The sequence below is a fragment of the Camelina sativa genome, chromosome 19 (genome assembly GCF_000633955.1).
Source record: "Camelina sativa cultivar DH55 chromosome 19, Cs, whole genome shotgun sequence".
Classification (NCBI taxonomy): domain Eukaryota; kingdom Viridiplantae; phylum Streptophyta; class Magnoliopsida; order Brassicales; family Brassicaceae; genus Camelina; species Camelina sativa.
Window position 1 is genome coordinate 15936137 of NC_025703.1, and position 26392 is coordinate 15962528.

General features: G+C 37.7%; 6 protein-coding genes across 9 annotated transcripts in view; 2 read left to right on the plus strand and 4 right to left on the minus strand.

Annotated features, from left to right (window-relative positions):
• Positions 1-3336, minus strand: part of LOC104766475 — an 8295-nt gene extending 4959 nt beyond the window's left edge. The window contains exon 1 of the mRNA XM_010490369.2: positions 1985-3336. Coding sequence (XP_010488671.1) covers positions 1985-2964 — 980 coding nt within the window. The 5' untranslated portion in view covers positions 2965-3336. The remainder of the gene's footprint in view (positions 1-1984) is intronic.
• Positions 7-1422, plus strand: LOC104766474 (ribonuclease E/G-like protein, chloroplastic). Its single transcript, XM_010490368.2, has 5 exons — positions 7-90; positions 206-318; positions 480-599; positions 754-909; positions 1037-1422. Exons 1-5 carry the CDS (start codon positions 9-11, stop codon positions 1226-1228), a joined length of 663 nt encoding a protein of 220 aa, XP_010488670.1. The 5' UTR covers positions 7-8; the 3' UTR covers positions 1229-1422.
• Positions 3488-5667, minus strand: LOC104766478 (zinc transport protein ZntB-like). Its single transcript, XM_010490373.2, has 5 exons — positions 5608-5667; positions 4664-5505; positions 4376-4455; positions 3963-4227; positions 3488-3886 (listed from the first exon to the last, which is right to left on the minus strand). The coding sequence occupies exons 2-5, from the start codon at positions 5427-5429 to the stop codon at positions 3627-3629; spliced, it is 1371 nt and encodes a 456-aa protein (XP_010488675.1). The 5' UTR covers positions 5430-5505; positions 5608-5667; the 3' UTR covers positions 3488-3626.
• LOC104767872 lies at positions 5651-6715 on the minus strand. Its single transcript, XM_010491839.2, has 2 exons — positions 6591-6715; positions 5651-6488 (listed from the first exon to the last, which is right to left on the minus strand). The coding sequence occupies exon 2, from the start codon at positions 6410-6412 to the stop codon at positions 5651-5653; it is 762 nt and encodes a 253-aa protein (XP_010490141.1). The 5' UTR covers positions 6413-6488; positions 6591-6715.
• LOC104766479 lies at positions 11082-13068 on the plus strand. Of its 2 annotated transcripts, none has more exons than XM_010490375.2 (4): positions 11082-11199; positions 11987-12262; positions 12449-12637; positions 12741-13068. In XM_010490375.2, exons 2-4 carry the CDS (start codon positions 12014-12016, stop codon positions 12822-12824), a joined length of 522 nt encoding a protein of 173 aa, XP_010488677.1. In that variant the 5' UTR covers positions 11082-11199; positions 11987-12013; the 3' UTR covers positions 12825-13068. The 2 variants fall into 2 exon arrangements, with proteins under 2 accessions (XP_010488677.1, XP_010488678.1); XM_010490376.2 differs by having other exon boundaries at positions 11991-12262.
• On the minus strand, positions 19924-22891 carry LOC104766480. 3 transcript variants are annotated; one of them, XM_019241313.1, is made up of 5 exons: positions 22816-22891; positions 22358-22468; positions 21576-22263; positions 20691-21237; positions 19924-20604 (listed from the first exon to the last, which is right to left on the minus strand). In XM_019241313.1, exons 4-5 carry the CDS (start codon positions 21110-21112, stop codon positions 20073-20075), a joined length of 954 nt encoding a protein of 317 aa, XP_019096858.1. In that variant the 5' UTR covers positions 21113-21237; positions 21576-22263; positions 22358-22468; positions 22816-22891; the 3' UTR covers positions 19924-20072. The 3 variants fall into 3 exon arrangements, with proteins under 3 accessions (XP_019096858.1, XP_010488681.1, XP_010488683.1); XM_010490379.1 differs by having other exon boundaries at positions 21576-21954; positions 22067-22263; positions 22358-22841; XM_010490381.1 differs by having other exon boundaries at positions 22067-22263; positions 22358-22841.

The following is a 26392-nucleotide window of genomic DNA, read 5'->3' on the forward strand; positions in this document are numbered from 1 at the left end:
ATGTGATCATGATTCAGATTGCAAGGGAGATTCGGCTGAGAGATATTGGCGGTATCATTGTGGTAGATTTCATTGACATGGCAGATGAATGTGAGTTAGAATGTCATTGTTTTTCATGCAGTCACATCAAATTTTAGAGGTGCAAATCCCTTTCTTGAACGATTGGATATCTTGAATATTCCTGTTTAATTTTTTTGGGTTTCAGCAAATAAGAGACTCGTTTATGAAGAGGTTAAGAAAGCAGTGGAGAGAGATAGGTCACTAGTAAAAGTATCAGAGCTGTCTAGGCACGGACTTATGGAAATAACAAGAAAAAGGGTATTGTCCCAACTTGTGGATGTTTTACTCTTTCTGTAGAACTTCTAATCAAATAATTTGGCATAGCACGTCAACTATATACTGTTACAGGTGGGTCGTTCCCCAGAAAGAACTGAGCCCTTGATTTATACTTATTGCAGTGAATCTACTCTTTTTCACAGGTTCGACCAAGTGTAACATTCATGATCAGTGAACCGTGTTCTTGCTGTCACGCAACTGGTAGAGTGGAGGCACTGGAGACTTCCTATTCAAAGATTGAGCAAGAGATTTGTCGGCAGCTCGTGAGTGTTACAATATAGACTCTTTTCTGTTAATTCTCTTTCCAACCAAATGAAGAGCATCTAGAATAAGTGATTGTTGTTGTTGTTCTCCATTTTGCAAACGTGCATCCTTCAATGATGTTTTGGTCCATGTCATGACGATCTAAAATTTCAGGCAAAGATGGAGAAAAGAGGAGACCTAGAGAACCCCAAGTCATGGCCAAGGTTCATATTGCGGGTTGACAGTCATATGTCAAGCTTCTTGACTACGGGGAAGAGGACGCGGCTTGCCATCCTCAGTAGTTCCCTGAAAGTATGGATTCTCTTAAAGGTACCTTCAGCACACTCTTCCTCCTTTGATGCGATTCGCGTTAGCCAGAAGTTTGCATTGATGAGGCTGTGTCTGTATCTGAATATTAGATTTTCTGACAAAACTTAGGAATAAATGTCTTTTGTAGGTTGCCAGACATTTCACCAGAGGAACCTTTGAGGTTAAACCGTTCATGGATGAGAAGACGGTGAATGAAAGACAGCATCAAGTTGCCATTTCACTGCTGAAGAAAGCTGACGCCATAGCAGACTCTGGCAAGAAGAAGCTCACCCTTTTTCCAATTAAGAAGGAGAAGACCAGTGGTAAACAAAGACGATGAAACATTTTTTCTTAATTTCGCCTCACTTTTGTTAGTTGTCTCAAGTAATATTCTTCACTGTACCAAAACAATTTTTTGTGTATCAATAGTATCATCTTCTTCTCAGTTTTTGCATTTCAAAATAGAACCAAACTAGAAATGCCAGAAGGGCAAATATTAGTCTAAAAGTCACGAGAGACGAAACAACAGTAATAGAAAATACAAAGCTATTCTACAAGACAAAACTGGAAACAAGTGGTACAAGATGATTTCAAACAACAAACAAATGAAGAATCTGATGGGGATCAGGAAGTTGCAGCATTGCAAGTCCCAACTCCATCTTTGCAGTCGTTTGTAAGATCATTGAATGTTTCAATCTGCTTCTTGCCTCTTAAGAATACTTCTGTGTCAACAGATGCTCTCATGTAACCATCAAATTCTACCGGGTTGCCTCCATTAAGCTTTGTAGTCTCTGAATACCACTCGCTGCTCTCGTCCCACAGATCTTTGTAGTCATAAAGAAAATGAGTGGCATACCTGTCTTTCAAAGGGTTGAAGGAGGATAAGTCTTCTTCATTTGTTGCTATATAGAGATTCCTTCCTTCTTCTACTTTGTCCTGCAAGGTCGACAAGAGAGTGCTCGGGGAAGTATCTGCTTCAAGATTAGGCCAAAGCTCCTTGTTTCTTGCTTTCTCTCCTCTCTCAATGTGTACTGCATCGTAGTCCCAGTTTAACCTCGATGCAATCGCAGAGACAATTTCCATCAACCTTCTTGATTTCCATAACAGATGCCACGGTCTTTTAACAACAGACTCTGCATCTCCTTCACAAACTCTGTACCAGTAATTGTCAGGTTCTACTGACCCAAACTTCCTCATTATCAACGTATCTTTTACACCAGCAAGCTTCATCGGCGTGACCTTAAAATCCTCCACGAGATGAAGGTTCAATCTATTCTTCTTCTTATGCAATTTCCCCCACTCTGCCCAAAACTGAACTTCATCCAACACAGAAGCCGCTTCTTTCAAATGCTCGAAATCAAAGTAAAACCGGAAGTCCTTCCCTTCCTCGTTATGGCCAGACGATGTGTAGATAGAAGACAGACACAACGTCAAATCCATCACCAAAGTCCGATTCAAATACTGAGCTTCCCCAAGTGCACACAAGAAACTCCACAGGAAATGGTTCATACTCTTACACCTATCTCCTCCACCAACATAAACCAAGTATTTCCCACTTCTAAACGCGTTGTCAGACTCAACCATAGGAAGTGAATCATTCACCACTTCACCAACAACAGGCAAAGAGAAATCATCTTTCTTACCACCCGTTTTCTCAAACCCAGCTTTCTGATTCTTCTTCCTCTTCCTCGCATTCAAACCCGAATGATACTCCCCAATCCCCACCACACTCAAACTACAATTCTCAGATTTCCCAATCACAAACCTCCTATAATCTTTATAAAAAGCAGCACTCTTCCCATCTCTAGGCCTATACCGCCACGCCATATCACAAGAATTCACACCTTCCCCAACCGCAGGCTTACCAAACTTATAAAAGTGAATGTCTTTAAACTGCTCAATCGTAGCTTTCATCATAAGATGAAACACTTCTTGATCTTTACAATCAATAGGAGCATTCACATCACATTCCAACTGATTACCCTCTTCCTCATTGGTCTCATTGGTATTGGTAGTGGTGGCTTCAACATCAGTTATGTTGATAAAAGCTGCAACCTCGGTTTGATTCGCCACCATGAAATCTTCGCCGGTTCTAACAACAGAGTCATCAGATCTCAACGTAGCGTTAGACGTGGAAGTGAGAAAAGTTGTGATTTTGTCAGATGGGTGGAAGAGAGGATCCTCTGGTTCGTAAGTAGCGGCGATGATGGTGAAGATTAGTACTCCGAAGACGAAGAGTGAGAAGCCTATGTTCCCGATTAAGTTGAGCGCGTTTTGACCTAAGTTTTCAGGACGGAACCCTCCGGTTCTTGAAATNGCTTCTTCTTGCGATACAGATCCAGAAGAGATTTAGAGCTACAGATCCTCAGCGGTAGTACTGTGCTTGCAGGGGAAGTCCAGTGAAGTGAAGATCCACCGACAATGGCAGAATCGTAATTTTGATGTGGTTTTTAGTGTATTTATTGTTTATTCTTATTGCATTGGATAATGTATTAATGCTAACCCATTAAGATATTGTAATGATCAAGACTTTTGGCTGACACCAATTCACAGTGTTTTGGATAAATCTAAATGTTCTGCTCTAAGCACAATTCTAAAGTATGGAATCAATGAAGAATTGAAAGAATAACAGCTGTACATTTGTGGTCTTTACTCAAAGATCTAAACAGGAGAACAAAGAGTTTATGAGAGAAGAGAAACGTGAAAAAGAAAGTACTCAAGAGGGGAAGTTGTTTGGTTTAGAGTCTAAGGTAGCCTCTTCTTTCTTGGACTATGGTTGGTCTCTTCTGGAATGATCTTCTGTTAAGAGACCAGCTTCTTTTCATATCTCTAACACTCCACCAAGAAGCTATCCGACTATATAACGCTGGGAAACCGAAGCAGGACAACACTAGAGCCAGCATTATAAGACAGATGTACATCACGTTTCTAAATCCGTCTCCTAGCTCTGGTTTGTCTTGTCCAGTCCAAGGAACTCCTCCAACGTTCATCCCAAAAACTGGTTACAACAACAGGTTAGATAGTGATATGAATGGGAAAAAGAGTGTTGGCTTTTTTGGTGTTTTTTTTTTTACCTCCGGTTATAATCGATAGAGGAAGGAATATGATGGAAAGAAAGGAGAGGTAATAGAGCTTTCGGTTGATTTGTTCAGCTTGCCAGCTATCCAAACCAGCTTGGATTGCAGTCACACGGTTCGCAATGAAGCCTACATTCTCTTTTAAACGTCTTAACCGCCCAATCAACTCTTCTAAAGAGTTGATGTCTTCTGCCAGAAACCAAGGCTTCGTGGAACATTTTTCCTTCACTCTTGGAAATACTTGTTCCCCATGTGCAATCACCTGAGACTCAGAGAAATGTTCAACTCAGAGTAGAAACACTAAATGAAGCCAGAATCTTTTAAACCACCAAAAAGTTCCTGCAAAGACATGAAATCACACCAAACAGTGTTCTGAAGAAAGCTCAAGGTTTGGTGATCTATAGCTCTACCTGCAAAAGACGCTGCAAGTTGAGATGCAATTTTGGGAACCTTCTATCATCCAACATTTGTTTCTTCATAGCGAATCCACCTATTGTCAAAAAATGATTATTCATATGAAACCAACAAACAACTATACAAAAAAAAAAATCCCTGAAATGTTTTGCTATTATTGTGCATAGAGTTGAAAAGTAATAATCATGGTGCACAAAAAAAAATGGCAAATGCATGTTTTAAATTTGAGTCATATAAACTTTTGGTAACAGAAAAAGCTGTTGAAGAAGAGAGTGCTAGCTAACCTCTATCCATTTCGAGTTCCACTGCATCCAACTCGATCTCAAGTTTAGTAACAACATCTTGCAGCTGATCAACATGTGTGTCAATAATATGCACAACAAGATTCGAGACAGAAGTTGGCACAGGGTTATCAGCTTCCTCAGAGTGGTTCATAGTCAGCAAGAATTCAAGAACATGCTCCTCAATCACAATCCCACTTCTTTCCTTCCGCTCACCACGGTAATACGAAGGAGAATCCACACTAGGAACTTCCGAGAGAAGCGACTGACCCATAGGCGAGAATCCTAACCTAGGAACTCGTCCTAAAGACACAGTAATCACAGAATTCTCAGTAATCCTAGCAGCAATCTTGAACGTGAAGCTACTAGAAGCAGGACCAGGAGAGTTAACTCTAAAAACAAGTGCTCCATCAACATGCCCACAAAAGGGTCCATTACTAACAAGAGAAAGAATGTCTTGAAGCTTCAATGGTGGACACAAAGCATCAATAAGATGCTGAGCTGATTGAGAAAGTTTCTGATTCCCTTTAGGTAACTCAACATGGTACCAACAAAACTCTTTCCCTGTTCCTTCAGCAAGATCCCATTCTTTGTTATAGTATTTACCATCACCATCAAATATGTAAGCTCTTTGTCTCACCATTCCTGAGAATTGATGATGAGACCTAAACCTATTATGAGCGTCTCTACGAGGAACGCCACTTGTTAAAGACTCAAGATCTGTCTCATCTACTTCATCACCAATTCGATCTTGCTGCTGCTGCATCATTGACAAATCTTGAATTTTGAAATCAACCCACAAAGAAAAATAGAAACTTTGATCATCAAACTCGTGAATTCACTTCCTGAAACGAATTGGGTAGATGCAAAATCCCATGATCAGCAAATTAAAACAACATTGTAAAATCCGGTGGAGACACTAATTCAGATCAAAAGGGTAAACTTACATGCAGGTGTGGGTGAGATCTAATTGAAGCTAGATCACCGGAGCTAAATTAGACGAAGCTNTGCATCCAACTCGATCTCAAGTTTAGTAACAACATCTTGCAGCTGATCAACATGTGTGTCAATAATATGCACAACAAGATTCGAGACAGAAGTTGGCACAGGGTTATCAGCTTCCTCAGAGTGGTTCATAGTCAGCAAGAATTCAAGAACATGCTCCTCAATCACAATCCCACTTCTTTCCTTCCGCTCACCACGGTAATACGAAGGAGAATCCACACTAGGAACTTCCGAGAGAAGCGACTGACCCATAGGCGAGAATCCTAACCTAGGAACTCGTCCTAAAGACACAGTAATCACAGAATTCTCAGTAATCCTAGCAGCAATCTTGAACGTGAAGCTACTAGAAGCAGGACCAGGAGAGTTAACTCTAAAAACAAGTGCTCCATCAACATGCCCACAAAAGGGTCCATTACTAACAAGAGAAAGAATGTCTTGAAGCTTCAATGGTGGACACAAAGCATCAATAAGATGCTGAGCTGATTGAGAAAGTTTCTGATTCCCTTTAGGTAACTCAACATGGTACCAACAAAACTCTTTCCCTGTTCCTTCAGCAAGATCCCATTCTTTGTTATAGTATTTACCATCACCATCAAATATGTAAGCTCTTTGTCTCACCATTCCTGAGAATTGATGATGAGACCTAAACCTATTATGAGCGTCTCTACGAGGAACGCCACTTGTTAAAGACTCAAGATCTGTCTCATCTACTTCATCACCAATTCGATCTTGCTGCTGCTGCATCATTGACAAATCTTGAATTTTGAAATCAACCCACAAAGAAAAATAGAAACTTTGATCATCAAACTCGTGAATTCACTTCCTGAAACGAATTGGGTAGATGCAAAATCCCATGATCAGCAAATTAAAACAACATTGTAAAATCCGGTGGAGACACTAATTCAGATCAAAAGGGTAAACTTACATGCAGGTGTGGGTGAGATCTAATTGAAGCTAGATCACCGGAGCTAAATTAGACGAAGCTGTTGTGGAGGAGACTCAGACGCGTGTAAGGATGAAACAGTTGAATCTGGGCGTTGACAATAGAAAAGTAGGTATCTGCCATATTATTGGTTATATGATTTTTATTTGGATTTAATCCAAATAAAAATCATGTGTTATTCAATCATTGATTTTAAAATACTTATCAAAATTATGTGTTATTGTTTATATGATTTACAAATACTTATTAAAATCCCATATTATTTATTTAATGATTTGTTTTTGGATTTCAAAATCCACATTATGTTTTAAATAGATTTAATAGTGTAAAATAGAATGATTCAAATCCAAGGATAAAACATGTTATTTCAAAATCCATATGTTTTGATTTTTAGAATTTACAATTCCATATGGATTTAGAAATCAACTCTCCACAGATTGGATCATACAATATTTATGGCTTTTACTATTTTCTAATTCAATCACTGGATATAAAATTATACAAAACTCATAATTATTAAGAAATTTTATTTATTTAAATGTTTAAAAGTTTTTGTGAATTGTGAAATAAATTAATGAAAATTATTTAGACTATATTTTGTTTTAATCACTAATAATTAAATATTTAATTTTCTAAAATTTAGTGTGAAAATTAGATAAAGTAATCATGCTGGTAAAATCAATTTTCTGAAAATTAATAATTAATCTTAACTAATTGATAATTGCGTCATAAACAACAAAAAAAGTAGATACTTATCTAGAAATGAATTTTTTTCACCGCATGTATATATCATCTTTGTCCAACTACTTTCATTGTCATATTTTGAAGACTAAAATGAGCCACAAGAATCACTTTGGAAACAAACGTATGCATAACTAACACAAACTTTGCTTAGGTGAGTGTGCAACCACTTCGGTTTCTAGACTAGACCGGGTAAGAGAGTGAGAGAGGATGTGTTGGTTCAAAACCATTTCACAATACCTAACTCCATCTCTCCTGATCCAACCAATTCCACATATAACTCATTTTCATTCTCCCAAAAGACATCTTGAGTTGTCTTCGTTAGAGAAATAGAAGACATTTTTTGACATATTGAGTGTCTTCTTAAAAAAAAAACTCAAAGGAAAAAGGTGTGGTCTTTCTTTCATCTCGTCACTCACCACTTCCACGAACAAGCATTTGGCAAAATTGGTGATAATAAACTCAGTGAGGAACACCTGTTTTTATTGGAAGTCCATGAATAACCATATCACTATTTAAGTTTAAAATAAAATAAAAAAATATAATTTCCAACTACTAAATATTTTGAATTTTGAAATATCACAAAGAACTGATTTCAAATATTGATGATAATTATTATACAACAATTGATGTCGCAAAATAGATTGTTATAATACCATTACTGCAAACAAACAAAAAAAATTCACAATTTCGTTATAGTATCCATATATAATAACAAACCTATTTTTAGAGGTCAATTTTAATCTAACAGATGATATTGTTTGTATTATCTCATTTAACCGTTTAGATTTGTAATGATCCCAAAAGTTGTAAGGTTTTTTTTCTTCCAAGAATTATGTTTATTGGTTGTATCCCATCTTTCAATGTTCGCACATATTATTTTTCATACATTTTTGTTTCACACCTCTTTGTTTTTATATATAAACTTTTTGGACCTTCAAAACAAGTTTTAAGTTTTTATTTTTGTTTTTTAGAGTATTATTTCAAACTTATAAGGTAAAAAAATCAAAGAATTGTTTTCTTGACATTGATTCATTAGCTTCGTTAAAAGTTGTAGTGTTTTATTTAACCTTTGCTTGGTATCGTTTTCCAACCGTATTAATCATTTCTTCAAGTTATTTTTGAGTTTTATTTAAATGAGTTTTTTGAAGCAAAATGTGAGACCAATATGCCTATGAATGTCAAAGCATTTTTTAAATATATATCTCCAAAATTTGGAGCTGAAAATTTGAGTTACTTTATACTAGCTAATTATGTTTGGTTGATCATATAAAAGTCGGTTTGGTCGGTGAAAATGATGAAATTAGTAGAGAAAAGAAAAAGAATTTATAATGAAATTATAAATGTTGACTTTTATTTCAGAATTTCACATTTCAGTGTGGTTGCCGCAGGGGTCACTTTTCCTAGTAAATAATAATAAAAATATTTAAACTATAGATTAGTAGTGATGTAAAAAAAAAATATATAGATTAAGTAATATCATACAGGCTAGTCTGGTCTTTGTGCTATGTGATCAGAAGAAATTCATTGTTCTTATTATGAACATCCGCAATTGATTAATGACATTTCCAACAAGCTCTTAAATCCTCAAATTTTGAGGTTTTTGGCATTCCAAAAAATCATTAAAACCTCATAAAACTTAAGGTTTTGAATAGTGAAACTTGAGATTTTGAAGCTACTTTTTATTTTCAGTTTGGCTTCTATATTTATGTCTTTCACAAATAATGATATAAAATTCAATTAAGAAAACTTAAGCACACTAAAATAAATTAAATTAAAAAACATATTTTTTTAATATGAAAAATAAAGGTCACAAAATAAAATATAAGATTAAAACAAAGTTCACAAAAAAGGAAAAATACATTAAATAAAGATCACACAAAATAAAAATACATTAAACAAACTTAACACAAATTAAAGCAAATTACTTAAACACAAATATTACATATATTACAAATTGTAACAAAATACTATTATTCCAGTAAATGAGATCTTGAACCTCCAAAATCACGAAAATATTGTCCATAAATATTACGGAAATAATGTTTGATTAATTTTCTATTTCATATGTAACTTTGTAAAACTTATGTTTATGTGTTTTATTATTATATATATAATTTATATTACATGTAACCTGTATTATGTATAGATTATGATAAAATAAATTATATCAGAGCATCCACTTAGTACTGCTAGCTCTAGAGAAGAATCTGCCATTATCCAAAACGCTTATTGTTTCCCATTTCTTCCTCTTTCTCAATGGGAAGAGATTAAGAGAATATTGCAAAGCTTACTAGCAAGGCCAGAGTATTGGTGGTTGATGATGGATGTGATGTTGAAGACCTCACATGTTTTTATTTTGTCATCACTAATTATGAAACAGTCAGGAGGAGCGTTGACAAAACCTTGTATTGCCCACACTGCCACAAGCTGCTTCGGTCTGTCAAGCCACAACATTTTTGTGATACCCATAAAGAGATACAAGGAAAAAAGCCAAAGACTATCGGCCACTCCACTCAATTGAGTGTGAAAGGATTTTTTTGGACGAGGGCCACCTCTTGGAAGGAGGATACCAAGCCATTTTCTCCTTGAAAGCAAAGTATCGATGGGTTTTTTACTAGTAGACTCTACTTTGATCAGCTTTATCATGTGGTAAGTTATCCTTTAATGTTTGCTGCCCTTACAATGCAACTATACCAACTTTTGTGTTTGATTAGCCTATTTTGTCCAACTATTAGGTTGATGAGCTTCGACTCATTATTTTTCTTTGGGATTGAATGAATGGTAACAATTATGTTTGCAAGAAAAAATGGTTTATGATCAACCAATCAAGGTTGAAAAATTAGAAAAAAATAACTTGACATAATTAAAGAAATAAGAAAATTATAAGTACGATAATATATGAATCCTAAATAATTCAAAGATGAAAATATAAATTAAATAAAACAATCTAGAAATACTACAATAAATTTTAAAATACAGTATTCGAAAAAGAAGACACATATATTAATCTTTTTTTTGGGTCAACATATTAATCTTACCTATTCGAAACTAAAAAAAAAAAAGAGAAAGTAGGAGAAAATTTTGGTTTAAAAAAATAAAAAAAGTTTACCTTCCCATTAATTTTTTTTTACCAATAGAACAAAGTTGAAAGAAGTGTTTTTGAATAAATTGTTTTTGTTAGATGAAAAATATGAGACAATATTTGTTTATATAAAAATGAGTATTTACAAAATTTATAATTAAATAATTAAGTTTATATTTTCCTTAATTCCATTTCTATTTTTTTTTTGTAGAATTAATAACTTAAAATGAAAATAAGTAAATAATGTTATAATTTCGAATTTCATGATATATATATATATATATATATCCTTATAATTGTTTATTTTTTTTTTTAATTTTTGTAATTTTTTGATAATTATATTTTTAATATTGTTTAAAACAATATATATATATATATATATATTTTTTTTTTTGTAATCTCAAATTCCTCCTACTAAATATTAATTTATATATATATCAAAAACTCAAATTGATAATTTGACAAATGTTAAAACCAATTTTATATAATAAGATGTAACATTTACCATGTATAGATTATGTGTTGTATGATAAAATAAATTATATTGTTTATAATATATATTATGTTTTATATTTATTTATGAATTTTTATCATTGTTACTAACTTTTGTAAATATTAAGGACTATATTGCAAATTAATTAATTTTTATGGATTCATTGTCGGAGCAAACCAGGAGGAGACTTGTTGGAGATGATGCTTTAAACGAAGAAGAAGACTTTGGCGACAAAACAGTCTCGTTTTGTCTATCCAATCACTCTTGATCTGGTACGTTTACATCTGCAATCTCCTCATCTTATAGCCTCCCTCTCTTCACTTAAGAGATTTAATCATGGAACTAATTCATTCTGAATTAAGTTTCGTTGATCTGTTTGGAGAATGATCTTTCTGGGTTTTATAGCCAAATTTTTCCCTATGCACCCATTTTTCATTTCCCTTTAGTCCTTGTTGCAAAAATGTCAAATCTTTAGTATCTCTCATGTTGAGGAAAAAGCTGCACACAAAGTGTTCGTTACAATGCCGCAGCGAAACGTTATTTAACATTCGAGATTGGATTTATTATATTTTACAGTGTTATCTTGCTACCTAAGTTGGATTAGTTCTTGAAAATTTGAAGCGCTTCTTTGTTTTGAACATGTCACTCAATTCATGTAGTTCATTAGCATCTCGTCTTTACAGCTGTCTGATATTCTTAAGTATAGCATAGTGGTCGCAATTAAGTTTGCACATGGAGATTAGTTTTAGTATTGTTAGCTTCCGTGAAGATATCTGAAGTGTTTTTTTTGTTGAGGTCATTATGAGAGGATTGTGTTGTCCACTATGTATAGGATGGGTGTGTTCTTGTAAGAGGGCTTCTGGTTAAATAAAAAAGAGACTTATAGTTTCATCTAATTCTATATCTGTTGCATCTTACTTTCTCTAATTAAACAAAAGTTGCAAAAACGTCTATTTCTCGCTTGATGTTTTGTGTTGGAGTTTGGCTAATGGTTCCATCGTTTCATTGATTCCAATTTGGCTAAACTGTGTTTTTTTTTCTTTCTATTCTTTGACATAGAAAGAAGATTCCCTGCTCCTGTTTATTATGATGTCTCGGCAAAGTCAGTTATTTACATTGCTTAAGAGAAGGTTTCATTCACCGTCTAATGATGCCCCAACAGAAACCTTAAGAAAGAAGTTAGCCGATTTACAAAAAAGTAAGAAGCGAAGGAACCCAGTAAAGAATCAGTTTCTAGTTGAAGTTCCAGAATCAAGATCGTATTTGGACACAGCAACCATGCCTATGTTCCTCGCCGTTGTCGGTGTTGCATTGTTTGCAAAGGTGTTAATGATGGTAAGACTTCCTTATATCATCTCTCTATGAGTGTGTCTTCCTTGTTAATGACTTAGCATCTGTTAAGTAGATGTGGCTTTGTATGTGAGCTGTTACACTGCTTTATAATTTCTTTGTGGAATTGAGTGATTAGATAAGGATATATCCTGAGGAAATTGCTGTTTCTTATTATTGGATTGTTGTTAGATCGATGATTCGAAATCGCAAGAAATGATTGAACGCAAGATAAAGAATGCACCACCGGGGCAAGGCACAGTGCGGATGATCGAACGTGAGGAGTGGGATGAGTTTAGAGAAGTAAGGCCAAGAACACCTTTTGAGTCCAAGCTTGCTCGCCCAAACGCACAAATAAGAACTGGAGAACCTGTGCGCAAGGTAAAAAAAACCTCTATTCAATCATCAAACCTTACTGTCATTTGCTAAATCATATCGTCGTCGTTTGATGATCAGACTTCTTACTTGTTTCCTTTTTCATCAGGATGACTTGAAAAACTGGACAATAGACGTGCTAACAGATGCGCTTGCACGAACCGAAGAAAGTGTTCGTCGCGGTTCCAGTTAGGTTTTTCTCCTCGATTCAATGTGAGTTTCCTGGTTGATATATATATATATATCTTGAGAATTTGGTAGTCGAGAACATTATCGGCCATTCTCCTAAGCGAACATATGCATTATTAGGACAGTAGAAAGAAGAACATACATAAGCAGTCTTGTAATAAAGAGATCTTGGAAAGGGAGATATGAATATTATCCTTTGTTTCGGAACTGCACACAAATTTTCATCAAAATCATTTAACATCTTTACAGTGTCGAGATATTTCACTCTAAATGGGTTTGATTGGTAACTTAAATATATTGTAGGTAAATTTAGTGGTTTTAAAAGACTAAACGCAGAACAGAGTTTAAAACAGAGCGAAACAAATCAAAAGGGGAAGGAAATAAAAGACTAAACGCTTCATTCTTCTTACAACGCAAGAGTGAAAGCCAAACTGATCACACTTTTGGGCAATGTCATGTGCAAGTCAAAAACTAGTGTTAAAACAAGGAGATTTACTTAGATGTTATACATTTTATATAATATTACCAGAATCTACAAAAAAAAAAATTATAACTAGAATATTTCGGGTATTTTCAAAATACCCAGCGTGCCCTTGTTTTAAGTTACCGAAAAAAACGTAACTACAAAAATGTCACTGTCACGTCAGATGCCACGTCAGAAATCGCTAACGTGTATTAATAACTCAGCCGTACCGCGTTGCAGAGGTAATGACGGCTGAGTTATAGGTATGTTGCGGTTGATTTATCAATAAAACATTTGAGTAAGAGCGGACGACTGACTTAGAGTATAACTCAGCCAAGAGTTACGGCTGACTTATTAAAATCTGGCTGAGTTATGCTCTAACTCAGCCGTCCTTACGACTTATTAAAATCTGGCTGAGTTATGCTCTAACTCAGTCGTCCTTACGGCTGAGTTTTCACCCGATGGTTGAGTTGTCAAAATTTTGGCTGAGTTATCAATACGACACGGCTAAATTAACTTTTTCCGGCTGGCTGAGTTATGAAAAATAGCTGACTTATGAGATGTAGTTACGGCTGAGTTATGGTTAAAAACTATAAGTCAGCTGTGATAGGATGACTTATCGTACAACTCGGCCATTTCACGGCTGACTTAGCAGCAAATGATTAATTACTAGAATGTTATTCAGTTACGACTGACTTATTAAACGATACGGCTGAGTTACATATTTTCAGTTGATGAAGCGGCTGAATTTGGCAGCCATTTTTTTGCTTTTTAATTACCGTAATGTTATCCATGTTGTGACTGAGTTATAATTTGTTTGATGGCTGAGTTTTATTTAGGCTGAGTTATTATTTGTTTGATGGCTGACTTGCCACGTCGGACGCATCATCCATGTTGTCATCTTTCTTCTCCGGAAATACGAAACGTCGTTCCTTCGACTCTTGTTCTTCAACTGGTTATTAAGTGAACTATTTATATGGTTTTTACCTTCTTCTTCACCTTGTTCTTATACTTCTTCTTCACTTTCTTCTTCACCCTGTTCTTCTACTTATTCTTCACCTTGTTCTTTATTTTCTTTCATGGATCCAGTTCCGGTACTAGTTGTTTCCGGTAATTAGGTAAAGAAATAGAGATATGTATTTAACACCGACAATAGAGGGTGTATAGTTGTGCAGATAGATGGAGGCACAACACACGACAAGCTTGTGGAGCTTGTTCTTGAAGACTACGGATTGGACGCGTTTAGCCATGAGCTAAAGCTGAGCTACATGTTCTCGAACAAGGCACTAAAACTAATGGCGCATGATACTCCACCAGTTTTTGTCTCCAATGATCGACAGTTGCAATGTTTTTTGGGGCTATGGAAAATCGATCAGCTACGTCTCTGTGTGGAGTTTTCGGCTAAAGAGTCTACAAAAACTAGTGGAACTAGAGGAAGTATGAAATGGCCAAGCAGTAACTCGAAAGTAGAATGTACATACGAAGTGGACGGTGGGGGATTTGAAGGCAGTTGTTATGATTATAGTACGCTCCAAGACGAAGAAAACGAAGAAGAAGAAGTAGCTGTCGAAGAAGCAGCTGACGAAGAAGAAGACGATGAATTTTCAAGCCGATTTGATGTTTTCGACGACTCCAATGGTGAGTAATCTGATGATGAGAACTTTTCTGTATTGGGCGAGCCTCAGAGTAAAGAGGAAGACTCACCGACTCTACCTCTTAAGAAGAGAGCTCATATAGATAATAACTTTGACGGATCGAAGATGAAGCCGGAGGCTATTAGGTTGCAGGTGTCAACGCTAAAAATTGTTGTAGGACAATGATACCGGAGCAAAAACGAGTTCAAGAATTACGTGAAACTTATTTTGGTTAGGGATGGATTTGATTTTAATATACCAGTATCAAATCCGAGAATGGTGATTCTGAAGTGCTGGGTTGAAGGATGTCTTTGGAGAGTTCGTGCATCTGTACAAAGGGATGACCCGGATTTTCATGTTCGTTTATACGATTCGGAACACACATGTTCTATGACGGAACGTTCTACTCGATCCCGCCAAGCAACAACTGATGTATTGGCAGGTCTTTACAGGGACTATCTTGGTGATCTTGGTCCGGAAGTTAAACCTAAAAGTGTCGGAATCATTTTTAGTAAGCAATTTAGTATGAAGGTAATTACTATGTTTCAACTGACTTATTGATAATAATGGCTGACATATCATTACGTTATGGCTGGATTATTAATACAAATTGGCTGACTTATATGAATGTCTTGGCTGAGTTATTACATTTTGATTCTTCACGGCTGACTAATTATGGCTGACTTATATGTATGTATAGGCTGAGTTATTTACATATTACGGCTGACTTATTGAATGTATTGGCTGAGTTATATATATATATATATATATATATATATATATATATTATGGATGATTTATTAATTTGTTGGTGTCAATAAATGGGTTATTGGAAGGCATATCGAACGCTGTTGAATGCAAGGCAGATCGATCAGGGAACTCCCGAGGATAGTTTTAGCGAATTGCCTTCTTACTTATACATGTTAAGAAGGGAAAATCCGGGTACAGTCATACGTCTTCAAATAGATGATGAAGGAAGATTCAAATATGTTTTTATTGCTTTTGGTGCGAGTATTGCTGGGTTTGGTTTCATGCGCAAAGTTGTTGTTGTCGACATAACGTTTCTCCATGGTAGTTACAAAGGGACGCTTCTAACAGCCCTAGCTCAGGATGGTAACTTTCAAATTTTCCCAATAGCTTTCGCTGTTGTTGACACTGAAAATGATGAGTCTTGGCGTTGGTTTTTTACACAACTCAAAGTTGCCATTCCTGACGAAAAGGATCTTGCGATAATCTCCGACAGACATAAGTCAAGAGGGAAAGTGATTGGTGAAGTGTATCCGTTGGCTTCGCGTGGAATTTGCACTTACCATTTGTATAAGAACATCTTGGTGAAGTTCAAAGGAAAACATTTGTTCACTAAATCATAACTCAGCCATCACTAAATAATAACTCAGCCATTACAAATACTAACTCAGCCATCACTAAATAATAACTCAGCCATCACTAAATCATAACTCAGCCATCACAAAATCATAACTCAGCCATTACTAAACAATCACTCAACCACTAATAAATCTTACCTCACCAAGCGCTTTGATCTCTTCAGCAATTACCGATTCCATCATTGAACGTGTACGGTTTCCACCCCATTGAAGCAACGGTATGCTACCATTTTCAGGTTTTGCATTCTCAAATCATTCTCCAATGCATTTGACTGACTCATACGCCCAAGCCTGTAACACGGATGTAAAACCAATAAGGGTGTACGTCTTTCCCGTAGGCTTCAACATCTTTATAGAATCAACAAGAGTTTCAAATGCTGACCGACCCTATGGATAAGTCTTAATGGTTTCATCATCAAAAACTCTTTTCGCATTTTTAAATGGTATTCTAGAGTTATGATGCAAGGCATAAAGTCCAATGGCTTGAAAACACAACAGCCCCAACCATTTACGGGGATTAGGTAACCATCCCCGACACACTTTTAATCCTGCCCTGAGTTCATCTAATGTTGGACCTTCCCCACCAGGCACGTTCAAAAGTTTGAAGAACTCTTTGTATTCCTCTTGAAGTTCAAACCTTTCTGTAGGTATTGGGTCTATGTTTAACCCCGTGACATGAGCAAATTCATTAAGGCCAAACCTGATAGGTTGACCACCGACGATAAACCAAAGCTCCTTCTTATGTATTCTTAACTGGTTACATAGTAGGAAATGTGCAACCTTACCAGACCACACGAATTCACCATCAACTAGCTTAGGAATTATTCCAATAGGTAATTTTTTCGTTTCATCCCACCCATCATGTCCTATTGATTCCCTAATCTCAGGGAAATTTGCCATCTTGAAATTGTTATTAATTTGTTTACCCTCTAGAATAGACTTTTCTTCCGGGTAAAGTCTTGGGGGTAATTGTAAGACCCCGACCCTAAAATTCTGTACATGGCCGTACGGCCAATAAAATTTCTTAGGGCCTATTTAAATTCTGTTTGTTCGTTTAACATTATGCAACAACGGTTAAGTAAAACAGGTGAAATTAACTGAAAATATGCATTAATAATTCAATAGGTACAATACTCCCAATAGCCATCTAAGGTACTAGTACAATTCCTTAGAAATATAAAACCATAAATAAAACTACCCAAAGCCACCATCCTCTTCCTCCCTTGCCTCCGTCACACAAGCTGGTCAGCCACTAACATCTTGGTCATCAGACCTATCCTTTCCTGCGTCCATAAAAGGAGGCGTAAGCAAACAAGTTTGCTTAGTGGAGCGGTCATCCCGTCTCACTAGGCTCAGTTCAACAATCTTATCCGACACAGGGTATATTCCTATCAAGTCAAACAAGTCAAACAAATCACATCGGACAGTCGCCTAAATCGTTTAGACCGACCCCCTTTCATATTGCAATAGAAATCATTAACCATTAACCATGACAAGCAAGCAAACAAGATTAAATAACCGCGGGTGAAGAGATCAGCCATGGAACTCGGCCACAGTCACGCACTCACCTTCGGTTCTGACCTACGGTGCTAAACTCTTGGTTCCTATGCCCAATTCTGATCCCCGCCTCTACACGGACAGATCGACATCGTTATCACCCGATGTATGAACCATGTACTATTGACGGATCAAGGTGGAAGAAGGCTTACCGTTCTCTTCTCGATCTAGACTTAGGAATTTCTAGGTCAAGCTCTATGGAAACTCGTCTCTTCTTTTCTCTCTTGCGGCGGCCAATGGGTTTATGCAAATGCTCTCTCGAGAGAGAGATTAGGGTCTATCCTATATATTTATAGGGTCGACTAAACCGCCTCAAATTTCCTTGAAACGATAAGCCTTATCGTCCCCTAACTTCCCTTATTTCTCGCATCTATCCTTATCCAACCAACTTTGCCTTTTCCGCAAGTTTCCATTTCTCTCGGGTTTCCTTTCCTGTGAGTCAGCTTAAATCTTCGCAAGATTACCGAGTTCCCGGCCCATCCATCGGCCCTTTGTCTAATCGATCCATCCTTGTCCCTCGGCCCTTAGTCCGGATAGTTCTACTTCACTATCACTCTTACTATCACTATCACTAGGACTTTCACTCCCATTGTCACTCGGACTGTCACTTAGACTAAATACTGAAATGTCCCATTTCATCCTGAAACTTACATGCCTACATCGTCTATATGAAGCTAAGGATTCCGTTCCTTCAGTTCAAACATCTGTTCACTACTTCGGTAGTCTCGAACTCCACATTTTCCATTCGAATACCCATCAACTATCGAACTCATGGCCATTGTCCTTTCTGACCCATGATTCTTCCCTCGTACGTGCAACGTACATCTTGATACCGTCCTTTTATCGTACTATTCTCGTACCGCTATCGTCGCTGATATTTGTCCAATATCGTCTCTGATATTCGTCCGATATCGTCTCTGATACTCGTCCGATATCGTCTCTGATACTCATCCGATACCGTCTATGGTATTCGTCCGATACCGTCTCTAGTACTCGTCTGCTACCGTCTCTGATACTCGTCTGATATCGTCTCTGGTATTCGTCTAATACCGTCTCTAGTACTTGTCCGATACCGTCTCTGATACTCGTTTGATACCGTCTCTGGTACTCGTCCGATCATCGACCCTCTGGTCGTACCATCTTATGTACCGCGTACGTGCCACCTCACGTACCGCGTACGTACCAGATCATGTACCGTGTCTGTACCATCCCACGTACCGCGTACATACCATCTCGTGTACCGCCGATACGGTGGAAGCGGGTTGTTACAGTAATCCCTTGCTTGTTCTTCAGAAATAACCTCCATTGACATCTGATATCAGCCATAACATATAACAAACTCAGACACAAAGCATAAAATAACTCAGCCACAACTCAGCCACAAATACATAACTCAGTCGTAAAGTATAAAATAACTCAGTCGTAAAGCATAAGATAACTCGGCCCCAAATACATTGTTAACCATAACTCAACCGTAAATCGTAAAATAACTCAGCCACAACATCAAACACACTGAGCCACATGCATTAATATCCCAATCATAAATCAGTCATAAAGCCTACAGTAACTCAGCCATCGATTCAAATAGATCTAACAAATCATCCACCATATCTAAATCAACGACGGCGACAATCAGCCGTAAACTATCGATAAAAACTCTCAATCATCCGCAAAACTCAAAAATAAAGATTCGAGACATACCAGAACTGGAAAACGAGACGACTTAGACGGAAACGAACAAGACAGTGACGACAAAGAGATAGAGAGAGCGAGAGAGGATATCGAGCGAGGACAGCGAGAGATAACGGCGAGAGAGTACAGAAAGACAGAATGTCGCCGGAATTAGGGTTCGCCGACGAGAGAGAGTTTTTTTTTTCGCGGTGAGTTTTTTTTTTCGCTGTTTGTGAACAGTGAAAACTGTTCACTTTCCCTCTCTTCTGATATATAAAAAAATAAACTGTCATTCTGGAAAAAAAACTGTCTAATGACATGTAAAATCGAGAATGATGTGTATTTTAATTTGCTGATGTGTATTTTTTTTTATTTTTTTACTCAAAATCGAAAAACTAAATCCAAAGGGTAAATTGTAATTACACCTAGAACACTAAACATTTGAACAATTTTTAGAAAATTGTTAGATATAAGGAATAAACCAACTTTTGGGTAACATCTAAGAATTCTTTCTTAAAACAATCAAGACATTTTTGTTAGAGTCAGTTGTCCTTCAAATGGCTGCCCGGCTTCTCCAAGAACTTGGAGATTACCATACCGATAGCAAAGAAGAGTGCCGTCACTGATACGTTGATAGGACCCTCACGGCGTTTTTTCTCGACAAAACACCAATTGATCGACGACACTAGTAGCTGACCAACGCCACAGAACAATAAGACCGTATCCGAGAAACTTGCGAAGATTCTGTTGTAGCCACGTGATGGATAGTAGAACCAAGGTATAGGCCACTTGCAACGGAAACAAAGTTTATGGACTCGGATTTTGTAAGTGAGGTCAATGATGGAGAGGACAACAGAAACAATTGCCATTGCTAAAGAGAGTCTTGCGAAGTAAGGCTTGCCAACGGAAGAACACTGGTCCGCAACCACTGAAGCAATCTCTACGAGCAAATTGATGATGACGAGGAAGGTCATTGCAATGGAACACCGGCTTCTATTTTTCACTATCGGCTTGTTAGGCTTCACAATCTTCATGAGTTTGAGAAAGATCTTCCCCACAAAAACGCTCTCATCCCTGAACATCTTACATCAATATTACATGGATGTTGTTTTAAACAATTTGAATGAATGATAAAGAAGAAGAAGAAGAAGAAGTGGAACCTTGCATACATCCGGCCAGGTAGCGCAGCAATTTTGGTTACAGCATCGACCCATCTAACCGCCTCTTCCTTGCCAATTTTAAATCTAGCGAAGACTTCATCGGCTACTACATGGCAAGGCTCTGTGTCAAGGAACACCGGTATGATAACTTGTCCGGCGGTTCTTTCCCCCTTTATGATCGTCTCAAGCTTTTTCAAATTCCAATACCGTCGACGTTTTATTAAAGTAGCACTGAAGACAATCACTAAAACCTTGGATTCTTCTATTGCTTGAACGTCAACATGCTCACTTTGTCTGGGACTGTTGGAGATATCTTCAAAGACTTTTATTTGCCGACTGAGTAGAGCCGCTAATAATAATGAAGAAAAGCGAGTTCCACTTGAATCTCGGCAAAATATGTAAACGTCATCCCGGAAAACCATGACGACTTCTGCTGTGGATATGTTTCAAACTTTCAATCATCCATCCATATATATATATATAACCCCACTAACAACAACCGCGTTGGATTATTAATTTATTTGTGCCTCTCTTTTCTTGGGAGGTTCTGAATGAAAAATACAGTATAAACTTCCCGTTAGTCAACTAAACTATTATTAAAATTACTATGATTTTTTTTTAAAGTTATCAATATATATATATAAATAAAATGTAGCTTCTTTAATCGATTTTTTTCCATTTAATTATAAGGAAGCATAGTATAATTTTAATATGTTGCTTCTTTAATAGATGAAAAATTATCAATATAAGATAATCTTACTTTGTGAATAGATGCATTATAATTTAAAATTTAACAATTTAGCTCCTAGATTTGACCGGAGAAGTAATCAAAAATTTATATACTATGTATATTACAAAAAAAAAAAAAAGCATAAAACAATTTACCTATATGAGATACATAAAGATTTGACTTGCAATGTTCTGAATCGTTTTCAAGTACGAGCGCGTAAAGACCAAAAGTCTTGAGCTTGTTTTCCATTGTAATTAGTTTACGTATTCTACTCAGTTTGAGTCTTCATATATAATGTAATATTGATATATTCTACCAGACTGTAAAATATGGTTAGTTCGATCGGTCTTGTTAACATAAATTTGTTTCATATCGATTAGACTGTGAAATAGTTCGATCGGTCTTGTTAACATAAATTTGTTTCAAATCAATTAGACTGTAAAATATGGTTAGTTCGATCGGTCTTGTTAACATAAATTTGTTTTGAACCTAACATAAAGTATTCAACCTCCATCAGGATAGAAATAGTTATATCTGCATCAGAGAGAGAAATGATGATTACAAAAAGAAGAGATGTTAATCTTCTCTCTATGCCATTTCCATGTTAAAATTTCAAAAACTGATGAGAGATATTGTTGTGTTTTACCTAGAAAATAAGCAAAGGGGGCAAATCAAATTCACTCTGCCGTTTTTTAATGATGAGGAGCCAACTCAGCCAACCATAAGGGATCAATTCTTGTGAGGTTCTTGATGTACTTCTTGCTGGTTTGCATGAGCTCAGGTTTCGCACGGAATAGAACAGAAGTTGGGTGGATGTGGACAATCTCACCACTTTCCAAAGCCCTGTCAAGTCATTAGATGACGATGGAAGTTTTGTTAAGAGGAAGAAGAAAAAGAGCAGAGCATAATAGGCGTATTTACATGTTAAAATATTTACATAGTCGTGTACACAATATGGCATGAACGTAACGCGCGTCTATACACCAACTCCCGCACTCCGGTGGAAGGTCTCTTCTCTCACCTTGACAAAAGGATTTGAAACACCTGCCTGATACAGGAAAAGAGATGAGAAGAAGAGCATGTGTGGCACGTGAGAAAGTAACAAGTTGCTGGACACGTGGGTGAAGTTTATTGGCTGAAAAAGTTTGTTTGAGGGAGAAATCGGGAGCTGAAGGTTGTAAGGGGGAAGCGAAGAACATTTGCAGAATTAACCAGAAAATATTGATTTGTGTAATCTTTTTCTTCTCCAATTCTCTCTGTAAACTCTTAGGGTTGTTGTTTCATTGTTGTTAGAGCTGTTCTTTGATAAATTTGAGTTAACAATCTTAAGAACAGGACAATACTGAATGATACTTTTTTAGTAACAAAACGATTTTACAAAATGAGAGGACTTACGGATCCTCTCCCTCCCCCAAATTACTTCACCCAAAACCCAGATGATTATTCGTACTACCCCCTCGTTACTTTATACTACTCCCTTGTCTTATCCTAACAAAGTAGCCGTTTTGGCCAAATGCAATACTAGCGGCTTATTCCTCACTCCAATTAGGTGACCTGTAATCTCGATCCTTCCTTTTTTTAGTCAAACTAGGACACCTCCTCACTTCTGGATCCTTCCTCACTTGTTGGACCCTTCTTGGGCCTTGCTCTTGGTGTGGTAATGATAGAGTATAGGTGGATACTGGGCTTCCTGCGTATCATTACCTTCCCCTTTAACATCAACCTTGTCCTCAAGGTTGAAGCGCAAAAATTATCCTTTGATGGTCGTTCTCCATTCCTACGAGCACTTCTTTCTGACCCAAAGTGGGATGCTTGCGGGTTCCTAACACTGCTTCATGTTCTGCGTTGACGAATACATCTTCTGTCAGCTGCTTGGGAATTGAAACTGATACTGGTAGGCTTCCCACGACTTTCTTCAACTGAGACACATAAAACGTTGGATGTATCTTTGCTTCTGGAGGAAGCTTCAAGCGATACGCTAGCCTTCCTACTTTTGCCTCAATCCGATAAGGTCCATAGAACCAGGCTGACAGTTTCTCGTTAATCCTTCTGGCTAGGGAACGGCGTCTATAGGGCCTCATTTTCAAGTAAACTTGATCTCCCACTTCGAACACCACTTCTCTTATGTGCTCGTCAGCCCTTCTTTTCATCTGTTGTTGAGCTTTGTGTAAGGAACCTTTAATCATTGTGAGTGTGGCGTCCCTCTCCTGCAACTGCTTCTCGAGATCAGCGTTGGCAGTAGAGCCATTCTCATGTTTGACTATTGTTGGGGGTTCCCTTCCGTATACTGCCTGGAAAGGTGTCATTGCCAAAGCTGAATGGAACGAGGTGTTATAGCAAAATTCTACCTAGGTGAGGTACTTGGTCCATGTGTGAGGTTAGTCTCCTGCGAAACACCTCAGATAAGTCTCCAAGCTTCGGTTGGTCACTTCGGCCTGACCATCGGTTTGAGGGTGGTATGCGGTACTGAAACACAGCTTCGTTTCTGCCAACCTGAACAATTCTTTCCAAAACTGACTCGTGAACACCTTGTCTCTGTCAGACACTATGATTCACGGGAAACCATGTAGCCGAATGACCTCGTGAATGAATATAGTGGCCACATCAGTCGCTGTAAACAGGTGTTTGAGCTTGAGGAAGTGAGCATATTAGGTTAGCCTATCCACGACCACGAGAATTTAGTTATAGCCTCCAGAATTGGGCAACCCTTTCACAAAGTCCATGGATATATCCTCCCAGATCTTATAAGGTATTGGTAGTGGCTGTAGAAGTACACTCGGAGCAAGCGTTGAGTATTTATACCTTTGGCATATTTGACAAGCCGCGACATACTGTCTGATGTCCTGCATCATTCTTGACCACCAAAACAGATCACTGATCCTCTTTTGTGTCTTGAGGACCCCTCTGTGTCCCCCATTTTTCCGTCGTAGAATTCCTGCAGTATTAAGCCTGTAACCACCGAGGTCTTTGGTATCACGAGTCTCCCCTGTCTCAACAAGCGCCCCTTCACAAGAGAGAATTCCGGTTGGGACGTGGGATCCTTGATCAGGTCCTGAACAATCAGCTGCAACTCTGCATCCTTATCCACCTCATAACATATCTTCTCCAGTTGAATTGCCGCTGGTACTGACAAAGCGAACAAAGATGGCACTATATCTCTCTGTGACAGGGCATCAGCTGCCTTGTTCTCTATCCCGGGCTTGTAGTGGATGTCAAAATCGAATCCCAACAACTTGGTGAGCCATTTCTGGTAGTCCATATTGATCTCTCTTTGCTCCAACAGGAACTTGAGACTTTTCTGATCTGTTCGAACCACAAACCTCCTTCCCAACAAGTAGTGTCTCCATTTTTGCATTGCGAGGACTATGGCCATCAGCTCCCGTTCATAGACCGATTTGAGACGCTGCCTATCCGACAATGAGTGATTATAATACGCCATAGGTCATTCTCTCTACATCAACACCACTCCCAAGCCTACCCCTGATGCATCTGACTCCACCACAAACACAGTAAAGTCTGGTAGCGCCAACACCAGAACCAAAACCATTGCCTCCTTAAGGCTTTTGAAAGCCTCAAAAGCTTTCTCTGTCCACACGAATTGGTCCTTCCTCAGCATTTCTGTAAGCGGACGAGCAATCTCCCCATACCTCTGAACAAACTTGCGATAGTATCTGATATGAGCTTTGGCTACAAAATGATCTTGAACCAAAATAAAGATGAGTCATTATCCGGGTCTATTGATACTTCTTAGAACACTCAAGAATTCGGACACACTCATGAATAAGAGAGCAAATGTTTCTTTTGTGAAACAGAAACAAGCAATTTTATTAATCAAAAGGTGAGGAAAAAAGAACACTCAAGGCATTATATAGCCAGGTTCATAATTTATTCTAAGGAAAAACACATAAATCCTGCAAAGAAAAACAAGGAAAACCAGAACTAAATCAGAAAAATAAAGGAAAGAGACGTTGGGTAGAAAGGAGAATATCACGGGTGCCGATTAAGGCAAATTTGATATCTTGACTTCATGACATGATTCTTCTGCGATCTCAGGATATTCTGGACGAGTGAGAGAGCCTTCTAGATATCTTCTAGTGCCAAATAACACGTGCTTAAGTGGGCTTCAAGTTTGGGGGTGAATAAAGCTCATTTAACCTTACTGCTTATTAGAGAGTCTACTGGACATGTGTTTACTGTTCGGCCGATATCTGGATATTTATAGCAGTTCTCTCGACGCTCGTTAGTTCTCCGGAAACTAGACTCAGAAAGATTTAATTTAGTATATGGCTCATCTCGTGGATCGTCCTGAATCGTCGGAGGTATTTCGTTGAAGACGGCCTTTAGTTGGGAGCTCTCCGATGGGGTTAGGCGAATGGCTTCAAACTGATCAAGGGGGATCAGTCCTTCATGTTCCAGCTGCTCCAGAAAGATGTTGAACTTCTTCTCTATGCTTTTGCTCCTGGTCCTAGTCATTGGTTCGCTTGGCACATATGGAGCTTGGATAATATGACTTGGTGTTTCGATGTCCAAGTCAGTATCCTGTAAGCCCCAAAAATCCCCTTAACGCCTTGATACTGGTGGGCGTTTCCCATTCTGTCATCGCACTAATCTTGCTTGGATCTGCTGACACCCCTTCTGCTGAGATTATGTACCCCAAGTACTCGATCTGCTGACTACCGAACTGACACTTTTTGTGGTTTGGAAAGAGCTGGTGTTGTTGTAGTACTTGCAGAGCGACTCGCAAATGCTCCTGATGGTCAGCAACAGTCTTGCTGTAGATGAGGATATCATCGACGAAGACCAGTATAAATTTCCGCAAGAAGGGTCTGAACACATCATTCATCAAGGACTGGAATATGGCTGGAGCATTCGTCAGACCAAACGGCATTACCAGAAACTCGTAGTGGCCGTCGTGAGATCGAAATGCCGTCTTGTGCACGTCTTCCGCCTTCACCAGTATTTGATGATATTC

Coding starts and splice junctions, on each gene's coding strand:
- LOC104766479 (XM_010490375.2), top strand. CDS start 12,014: ATGATGTCTCGGCAAAGTCAGTTATTTACATTGCTTAAGAGAAGGTTT. Junction 12,263..12,448: donor TTGCAAAGGTGTTAATGATG/GTAAGACTTCCT, acceptor GATTGTTGTTAG/ATCGATGATTCGAAATCGCA. Junction 12,638..12,740: donor CTGGAGAACCTGTGCGCAAG/GTAAAAAAAACC, acceptor CTTTTTCATCAG/GATGACTTGAAAAACTGGAC.
- LOC104766478 (XM_010490373.2), bottom strand. CDS start 5,429: ATGATGCAGCAGCAGCAAGATCGAATTGGTGATGAAGTAGATGAGACA. Junction 4,456..4,663: donor GGAACTCGAAATGGATAGAG/GTTAGCTAGCAC, acceptor TTTTGACAATAG/GTGGATTCGCTATGAAGAAA. Junction 3,887..3,962: donor TCTATCGATTATAACCGGAG/GTAAAAAAAAAA, acceptor TGTTGTAACCAG/TTTTTGGGATGAACGTTGGA.
- LOC104766480 (XM_019241313.1), bottom strand. CDS start 21,112: ATGGTTTTCCGGGATGACGTTTACATATTTTGCCGAGATTCAAGTGGA. Junction 20,605..20,690: donor CCTGGCCGGATGTATGCAAG/GTTCCACTTCTT, acceptor TAAGATGTTCAG/GGATGAGAGCGTTTTTGTGG.
- LOC104766474 (XM_010490368.2), top strand. CDS start 9: ATGATTCAGATTGCAAGGGAGATTCGGCTGAGAGATATTGGCGGTATC. Junction 600..753: donor AAGAGATTTGTCGGCAGCTC/GTGAGTGTTACA, acceptor CTAAAATTTCAG/GCAAAGATGGAGAAAAGAGG. Junction 910..1,036: donor AAGTATGGATTCTCTTAAAG/GTACCTTCAGCA, acceptor TGTCTTTTGTAG/GTTGCCAGACATTTCACCAG.